This window comes from Oncorhynchus masou, chromosome 29 (genome assembly GCF_036934945.1).
Source record: "Oncorhynchus masou masou isolate Uvic2021 chromosome 29, UVic_Omas_1.1, whole genome shotgun sequence".
Taxonomy (NCBI): Eukaryota; Metazoa; Chordata; class Actinopteri; order Salmoniformes; family Salmonidae; genus Oncorhynchus; species Oncorhynchus masou.
Window position 1 is genome coordinate 38,788,837 of NC_088240.1, and position 10,012 is coordinate 38,798,848.

The 10,012-nt window shown below is 41.3% G+C and overlaps 1 protein-coding gene across 1 annotated transcript; it reads right to left on the bottom strand.

Moving 5' to 3' along the window:
- Nucleotides 1–3,835: 3,835 nt before the first annotated feature.
- LOC135521180 (beta-1,3-galactosyltransferase 1-like) lies at nucleotides 3,836–5,383 on the bottom strand. The gene has a single exon (XM_064947111.1). It carries the CDS (start codon nucleotides 5,283–5,285, stop codon nucleotides 4,296–4,298), a length of 990 nt encoding a protein of 329 aa, XP_064803183.1. The 5' UTR covers nucleotides 5,286–5,383; the 3' UTR covers nucleotides 3,836–4,295.
- Between the last annotated feature and the right edge of the window lie 4,629 nt (nucleotides 5,384–10,012).

Consider the following 10,012-nt stretch of genomic DNA (forward strand, 5'->3'; position numbering starts at 1 on the left):
CGTACCCCTTCAAACATTCAACCTCCATTTGCGTACCCCCTCGAGCACCAGGGTCAGCACACTCTCAAATCATTGTAAGCCTGCCACAACACACACTATACAATACATTTATTAAACATAAGAATGAGTTGTGAGTTTTTGAAATAAATAATAATATAATAATAATCAATTTTGCTCTTTATTTAACCATCTTACATATAAAACCGTATTTGTTCATCTAAAATTGTGAATAACTCACCACAGGTTAATGAGAAGGGTGTGAAAGGAAGCACATAACTCTGCAATGTTGGGTTGTATTGGAGAGAGTCTCCGTCTTAAATCATTTTCTACACACAGTCTGTGCCTGTATTTAGTTTTCATGTTAGTGAGGGCCGAGAATCCGCTCTCACATAGGTACGTGGTTGCAAAGGGTATCAGTGTCTTAACAGCGCAATTTACCAAGGCAGGATACTCTGAGCGCAATCCAGAAATCTGTCAGTGGCTTCTGATTTAATTCAATTTTCACAGAACCACTTGTTGCAATTTTGACGAGGCTCTCTTGTTCAGATATCGGTAAGTGGACTGGAGGCAGGGCATGAACAGGATAACGAATCCGGTTGTTTGTGTCATCTGTTTCTGGAAAGTACCTGCATAATTGTGCACCGAACTCACTCAGGTGCTTCGCTATATCACATTTGACATTGTCCGTAAGCTTGAGTTCATTTGCACACAAAAAAACATACAATGATGGAAATACCTGTGTGTTTTACTTGTGATGCAGAAAGAGAAGAGTTCCAACTTCTTAATCATAGCCTAAATTTTGTCCCACACATTGAATATAGTTGTGGAGAGTCCCTGTAATCCTAGATTCAGATCATTCAGGCAAGAAAAAACATCACACAGATAGGCCAGTCGTGTGAGAAACTCATCATCAGGCAAGCGGTCAGACAAGTGAAAATTATGGTCAGTAAGGAAAACTTTTAAGCTCATCTCTCAATTTAAAAATGTGTCAATACTTTACCCCTTGATAACCAGCACACGTCTGTATGTTGTAAAAGCGCTCCATGGTCGCTGCCCATATCATTGCATAGGGCAGACAATACACGAGAATTCAGTGGTCTTGCTTTAACAAAGTTAACCATTTTCACTGTAGTGTCCAAAACGTCTTTCAATCTGTCAGGCATTCCCTTGGCAGCAAGAGTCTCTCGGTGGATGCTGCACTGTACCCAAGTGGCGCCGGGAACAACTGCTTGCACGCGTGTTACCACTCCACTATGTCTCCCTGTCATGGCTTTTGCGCCATCAGTACAGATACCAACATGAGCAGCAGCTACGTTTGGCTACAGAGAGTAACGGTTAATGTGATTGGATGTTAATTATTTGACTAGGCTACCTGTATTTGACATCGTGTTGTTTATTTCGCTGAACATTAGATGGTTTTAATTGTATTTATTTAAAAAAAATGTGAATCACATTTTTATTTGGCGTACCCCCGACGGCATTGTGGGTACCCCTGGGATTACCTGTCCTAATGGGAATACCTGTCCTAATGGAAATGAATTAGAACAGTTTGGACAACTTTGTGAAGGACACTCCTCCCACATCCCATGTACATACGGAAGAGGCAATGAAATGGTGAGGAATCCTTTCACCCAAATAGTTCCTCCATTTATTATAAACAAGTTACAGAATTTGGCAATGTCTCCATCTGGCAGATACACTGCTGTCGGGAACAGTCTGCCAAGTGACACTATGTGGCATGTGGATGTTTGGCAGTTCCTCAAGGGGAGTTGAACTGGCTCGATCCACTGAAAATGAAAAATGTTACAAATGCACACATTTACATGGAAATATAAAGAAAAATATTTGTTGCTGGGAGTAATTTGTGGATGGTACTCGAGTTTGTTGACAAATACAAAACATTTGATGAACATGAAAATCCATACAAGTAGCTGTAATTCAACAAATCTAAACCCCAAAAACAAATGTCTTCGACATGAATGCATAATTAGGGTCAACAAGTATACAAGGCATTGAATAGGATTTATTATTTTCAAGTATGTATATATTTTTAATGTAAATAAAACACTGTATGTCACAACAACCCCTTCAGGATGGATCTTTAAACTTTCACAGTCAAATGTCACAATAGCTTATACACTGAACAAAAACATCAACGCAAAAGGTGTTGGTTGGTCCCATGTTTCCATACGCACAAAAAGCGTATTTCTCAAAATTATTTTGCACAAATTGGTTTACATCCCTATTAGTGAGAATTTCTCCTTTGCCAAGATAATCCATCCACCTGACAGGATATCAAGAAACTGCTGTTACACATGTGCACCTTGTGCTGGGGACAAGAAATATATAATTTAATGTTAATTTCTCTAAAATAAGCTGCCTCAAACGTTGTTTTAGAGAATTTGTCAGGATGTTTAAATGGCCTCACACCCGCAGGCCATGTGTATGGCGTTGTGTGGGCAAGCGTGTGCCGATGTCAGCTTTGTGATCAGAGTACCCTATGGTGGCGTGGGGTTATGGTATGGGCAGGCATAAGCTACGGACAACGAACTCAATCACATTTTATCGATGGCAATTTGAATGCACAGAAATACCATTAAATGATCCTGAGGTCCATTGTGGTGCCATTCATCCACCGCCATCCCCATATGTTTCAGTATGATAATGCACAGCTCCATGTCGCAAGGATCTGTACACAAGTCCTGGAAGCTGAAAATGTCCAGTTCTTCCACATGGCCTGCATACTCTACTCACCAGACATGTCACTCATTGAGCATGTTTGGGATGATGGGATGCTCTGAATCGACTTGTACGACCGTGTGTTCCAGTTCCGTGTTCCAGTTCCCACCAATATCCAGCAACTTTGCACAGCCATTGAAGAGGAGTGGGACAATATTACACAGACCACAGTCAACAGCCTGATCAACTCTATGCAAAGGAGATGTGTCGCGCTGCATGAGGCAAATGGTGGTCACACCTGATACTGACTGGTTTTCTGATCAACACTCCTACTTTTTTTTTAAGTCTCTGTGACCAACAGATGCATATCTGTTTTCCCAGTCGTGAAATCCGTAGATTAGGGCCTAATTTATTTTTATCAATTGACTGATTTCCTTATACGAACTGTTTCTCAGAAAAATCTGGGATATTGTTGCATGTTGCATTTATATTTTTGTTCAGTATAATACTAGACTTTAAAAAAAATACTGGAATTACATTTGGACCATAACAGCCATCCAAGTTCTAGAAAATATAATTATTTCACATTACTTCAAAAGCAGTGCTTCAGTAAAGATATGCCAAATAGACATGATAATACATTCAGTTGTGAATGTAGATAGTTGTTGCTATGTAAATTGTCACTTGCACAAGATTATATTTATGCCTGTTGAGACTTGGTAGCGGTAATGAATTGTTAATGAATCAGCTCTCTACGTACAGTATAAAGTAATAGAAGCCAGTTTTATCAGAAGCCTGTACCTTGACACCAATAATTACTTAAAGTACACAGTAAGAAAAATAAGAGTAAAAAAAGATATAAATTACATCGAAATGTTTCTTCCCCGAAGAAGTGGCAGTTAGCCTACATTTACACCGATATTTAAACCAAAAATACCCAGGCAAATAAAAATGTATAGCATCTGTTTTACCCACACATGTAGTTTTGAACACTGCAGTAGTGAACATCACTACCGACAGTGTTGAATACCATCCATCAGAGATGTTTTAATTTCTTAATAAATGGCAACAATATGAAAACAACCAACAACATTCACACTTGGTCTATGTTTGTTGTCATTGTTGCAGCGTTATTTACCATTTCAAATTGTGTGTATTATTGTGTGTACAGTAGTTGACCAGCCATAAGATTGGTAGGAGGGATGAGACATGATGTGGGTGAGGCTTTGTCCCGCTGTAAGGAAATACCGGCATCCCCCAAAACAGCATGAGAACTTGGCATAAAGTATATAGATTTACACTGACAAATAAATAGTTTTTTTCTTTCAATAAATACTCTCTGGTTTCACTTGTAAATGTTACTTTAAAAAATGTACATTAGAGAGTAAATGTTCATCAAAATGAGTTTGTGAAGTCTATAGTTGGAATTCTAGACAGATTACAAAATGACTAGCAACAAGACTATTTTAGTGTGTGTTTGAATGAGAACATGCGCTTTACAAGCTTCATGCACCCGACAGCTACAGAGTGGATCCAGTAGTATGCTAGTAGCCCACAGAGAGCTAATGCTGTCAGAAAATGAAGAAGAGTCCAAGTTGAGTTGTCCTCAGGTGCCACTAGCATCTGAGGTGTTTCTTGCTAGACATGTCGTTCCAGATTCGGTGCATTTCTTCCGGTGAGATCTGATGGACAGTGATAACACGACGGTACCTGCACAGGCTGTAGGCCATTTTCCAGTGATTGAAGCCACTGTTCTGATAGGGGTGGATGCCCAGCTTCCTCAGACACAGTCCCACGTACACATCCTCCAGGTGGAGCAGTCTGGTGTGCAGAGAGGTCTTATAGATCAGCTCAGCCACGTCCACTGAGAACACGTACCCCGTGCCCGAGCAGAACGGGGGGTACTTAGCCTCGGGGTACAGGTCTCTAGGCATGTACCACTTACTGCGCATGTCTCTGATGGGACCGCCGTTGATGACGTAGCCCGTGAAGTACCTCCTCTTGGGCTTGGTGGTGGGCTTCAGAAGCTTGTAGACCAGATTGTCCATGTTGACGAAGATGTCACTGTCCGTCTTCATGACGTACTGGGCCTGGGAGCAGAAGGTGGCCACCCAGCGCATGCCCATCAGGGTCTTGAGGGTGAGGTTGTGGTACGAGTCTATGAAGTCCTCCACCACAATGTCGTGGAAGATCTGGCTCTCCTGTTCCACCATCTGGTTGAGGACGGCGTCCGTGTTGCGGCCCAGCAGGAAGAGGGTGATGATGCGGATGTCGCTGTAGGTGCTCTCATCGCCCCAGGTCTCCCGGATGGCCTGACGAGCATCAAAGTCTTTGTGTGTGGTGCTGATCAGGATGACCAGGAAGGGCGTGTTGGTCTCACATTTCTTAGGCTCGTTGATGACAAAGTCGAAGGCGTGTGGGTTCAGCGTTCGCGTCCGGATGTTGCTGAACGTAGTGTTCTTAAGGGTTTTCACAGTCTTCCGGATCGGCAAAGACATCTGCCCACTGACATAGGAGGATGTCGGGCGGGATATACCCAAGTACCAAAGAGCACTTGCCCAGCAAACGACTGTCAACACGTACAAGCATGAGACTTTTGAAGGCATTCTGCTGCATTCATATGTATTTAATGCATTGAATCTTATAAGGTTTTCTTTCCATTAGCAGTGTTCCTTCCAGCAAGGCAGCATAATGCTGCACCGATGTGCTGCTTGACATTAATTGTCAGTTATGGATTGCATTAGAGGAAAGTGATGGGATGTTGTTGTTTGCCTTTTAACGCAAATCCGGGTTGCAGCCGTGCAGATGTCCTGTTTTTCTTCTTGACACTTCTGCTTCTCCATTTACATCTGAAAAACAGAGACAGAGTAATATCTTAACGCCAGAACAAACAGATAGGTCTTAATAGAATCAGAGAGTACACCCTTCTGAGAAATAAAATAACTCAAAGTTTTATCAAAAGGCAGTGTTAAGAGTTTCTCTAAAATCAGTACTCAGTAGTTATAACCAACAGCATTTGATTAGAGTTATGCCTTTGTACTGCATCTAGACTAAATTTTGCTTTAACGCAGGAGTGTGTACTTTAAAAGAAAATGCTTATACAGAATTCTAGGAGTTCTAAGCTGCTCAAAAAACAACTTGGCGACATTGAACAAGTCTATTGATCTTTGGGATGGCTAATTGAATTGAAGTCTATACATTTCAGTTTATAGAATGAAGTACCTGTATCAGAAGTCCTGAGAGAGAATCTACTCTGAGGTTAAAAGAATGAAGCCTTATTGAATCACTATCTCTCACACAAGGCCTTACACTAATGCAGTAAGGAAATTGTTAAATGCTGCCAACTGCAAAGTGTCATACTCCTCCTGAGGTCCTAGAAAGACTGCATCCCCATTCAGTGTATTTAGAGAACTCTGACACCAAACCTGTAATACCTTCACTAAACACAGATCAACTGACACTACACATTGATTTGGTGCAGTCATATAGCTTACATTCTTATTAATAAGTGGTTGTGATGGAGCAAGTTTAGAAATGTCTGCAGTTGGCATAATTGGGCAATTACTGTCTTAGCCACAACAGACTAAAACAAAGTGCATGTTGCTAGTGCTTCGGCTACACTCGGGATACTTGGCATAGAACTACCCACTTTATAGGCATGCCCTTATGCTTTACAAAACACTTTAATGATGGGTCAGAGGTAGTAAATGGTTATAAGACTCTGCTGCACACATTTCCAACTTCAACCAACCGTGCCCTTACAAAAAAAGAGAGCCGTTTTGAAACGGCAGTAAAAGTGCATTAACTGTAGTCGACTGTGGTATCCCGGACGCAGTAATTACAGAATAACTGCAGTAAAAAAATAACAGTGTTATTATGGACGCAGTATTTGTAGCATACTGCAGTTATGCTGCACTCTGACTGTAGTTATACTGCAGTGCACTGCAGTTATACTGCACTCTGACTGTAGTTATACTGCAGTGCACTGCAGTTATACTGCACTCTGACTGTAGTTATACTGCAGTGCACTGCAGTTATACTGCACTCTGACTGTAGTTATACTGCAGTGCACTGCAGTTATACTGCACTCTGGCTGCAATCTTTTTTCGTAAGGCTTATTAACAGAATGGACCACATAAAAATACTGCATGTTCAATATATCACTGAGATGCTCATTTTGACATGAAATCTGTAGTACAAAAGCGTATTAAAGTAGTGACATTGAAAGTGGCACATCAAAGAACTTTCAGATTTCCACCGTATGAAACCCATATCATTATTAGAACACTGCACTATACTGAGAGCGCGCTGGCAACAAAAGAGAACACAAAATAAACATGATTGACCTGACTTGATCTTTTTGTCCATCCATCACTAAAAAGCATTTTACAAGCAACATTTTTCCAATCCAATAGGCATATATTTTAAACGATTGACTTTTAATCTATCAAAAAGAGAGAGAGAGAGAGAGAGAGAGAGAGAGAGAGAGAGTGAAAGAGAGAGACAGAGAGAGAGAGAGAGACACAGAGAGAGTGAGAGAGACAGACAGAGAGAGAGAGAGATACAGAGACAGAGAGAGAAAGAGAGAGAGAGTGACAGAGAGAGTGACAGAGAGAGACAGACAGAGAGAGAGACAGACAGACAGACAGAGAGAGAGAGAGAGAAAGAGAGAGAGAGAAAGAGAGAGAGAGAAAGAGAGAGAGAGAGACAGAAGAACCAGGACAAATATATTCTGACTTGTTATTAATACAGCGCTGCACTGAGTCAGTTTAAGGAAGGTGTTCACTTCAAAATGCTTGTCTGTTTAATTCTTGCTTTAAATCTTTGCCTCAGACAGAGACATTACAGGCTCTTTGTTATGCTCCTGCACATGACACGCGACCTTGGCAAGCACCTGTTTAATGACACTGCAGTGAGCTGAGGACACATCCCTGCATGCTATTTATGAGAGCAAATGCTCCAGAATGAGCCCCTCGTGATTTGCATCTTGGGCTATTCTCCATGGAAACAAATCATGTGGTTAAAGAGCCCCCTTGGTATCAAACTGATTAAATGACTACAGTGTAAGTCAACAGTATAGTATGTGTGCATCTCAAAGGACACCATATTCTCTATATAGCACACTGATAAACAGGGCCCATAGGACTCTGGTCAAAAGTAGTGCACTATATAGGGTGCCTCTGGTTAAAAGTAGTGCACGAAACAGGGAATAGGGTGCCATTTGGTGTCTCCCGCTGTATGCAAATAAGAATCCACTTAGATGTCTAGCCTATATTTTAGGTTTAAGAACAGATTTCTCTCAGTCAACTCGTGTTTGCAGTTATTTATTATCCTCAGCATTAAACTTGCACGGACAAATGTCCCTTTAAAGCTAAAACAGGACAAAATCATGTTAATAGTAGAATAGAGGTAGTGATGGTGTGAGCTCTCTGTCTCCCTGGCCCAGGGCAGCTCTGGCTTTGGCAATGCTCTGTCCGCCTGCTCTCTATGACAGAGTGATATGCTGGTGAAGGGAACATAGCTCCCTGGAGTGAAAATGGTAGCATCTATGGGGAAAATAATGAACTGCTGTCATGGTGCTATTACTGAGTCAACTGAAATCTCACACTTATATACTGTATAACATCCTCATATTTTTCAGCCATTCAAAGATTTCAGACAGTATGGTGGTACTAGATTGTGGTGTCTGTTTGCGTCTATACATTAGAAAAGGTGGTTGGTACTGAAGTGTACAGTGGCTTGCGAAAGTATTCACCCACTTGGCATTTTTCCTATTTTGTTGCCTTAGAACCTGGAATTAAAATAGTTTTTGGGGGGTTTGTATCATTTGATTTACACAACATGAAAACCACTTTGAAGATGCTAAATATTTTTTCTTGTGAAACAAACAAGAAATAAGACAAAAATAACTATTCACCCCCACAAAGTCAAAACTTTTGTAGAGCCACCTTTTGCAGCAATTACAGCTACAAGTCTCTTGGGGTATGTCTCTATAAGCTTGGCACATCTAGCCATTGGGATTTTTGCCCATTCTTCAATGCAAAATTGCTCCAGCTCCTTCATGTTGGATGGGTTCCGCTGGTGTACAGCAATCTTTAAGTCATATGAAAGATTTTCAATTGGATTGAGGTCTGGGCTTTGACTAGGCCATTCCAAGACATTTAAATGTTTCCCCTTAAACCACTCGAGTGTACCTCGGGTGAACCTCCGTCCCATTCTCACATCTCTGGAAAACAGAAACAGGTTTCCCTCAAGAATTTCCCAGTATGTAGCGCCATCCATCATTCCTTCAATTCTGACCCGTTTCCCAGTCCCTGCCGATTAAAAACATCCACACAGCATGATGCTGCCACCACCATGCTTCACTGTGGGGATGATGTTCTTTGGGTGATGAGTGGTGGTGGGTTTGCGACAGACATAGTGTTTTCCTTGATGGCCAAAAGCTCAATTTTAGTCTAATCTGATCAGAGTACCATCTTCCATATGTTTGGGGAGTCTCCCACATGCCTTTTGGAGAACAACAAACGTGTTTGGTTATTTGTTTCTTTAAGCAATGGCCGCTCTTCCATAAAGCCCAGCTCTGTGGAGTGTACGGCTTAAAGTGGTCCTATGGACTACTAATTCCAATCTCTGCTGTGGAGCTTTGCCGCTCCTTCGGGGTTATCTTTTGTCTCTTTGTTGCCTCTCTGATGAATGCTCTCCTTGCCTGGTCCGTGAGTGTTGGTGGGCGGCCCTCTCGGCAGGTTTGTTATGGTGCCATATTCTTTAAATTTTTTAATAATGTTTTTAATGGTGCTCCGTGGGTTGTTCAAAGTTTCAGATATTTTTTTATAACCCAACCTTGATCTGTACTCCACATCTTTGTCCCTGACCTGTTTGGAGAGCTCCTTGGTCTTCATGGTGCCGCTTGCTTGGTGGTGCCCCTTGCTTAGTGGTGTTGCAGAATCTGGGGCCTTTCAGAACAGCTGTATATGTACTGAGATCATGTGACACTTAGATTGCACACAGGTGGACGTAATTTAACTAATTATGTGACTTCTGAAGGTAATTAGTTGCACCAGATCTTATTTAGGGGCATCATAGCAATGGGGATGATAACATATGCATGCACCACTTTAACGTTATTTTATTTTTATTTTACACATGAAATCCAAATAAAAATCCATTTAAATTACAGGTTGTAATGCAACAAAATAGGTAAAACGGCAAGGGGGATGAATACTTTTGCAAGGCACTGTATAAGGGATTTTCTTAGGTTATCATTGCTCTTACATTTGTGATATATTTACCCGCCCGCACATGACGTGATAACATACAGTATGAAGGCATAATC

Coding starts and splice junctions, on each gene's coding strand:
- LOC135521180 (XM_064947111.1), bottom strand. CDS start 5,285: ATGCCTTCAAAAGTCTCATGCTTGTACGTGTTGACAGTCGTTTGCTGG.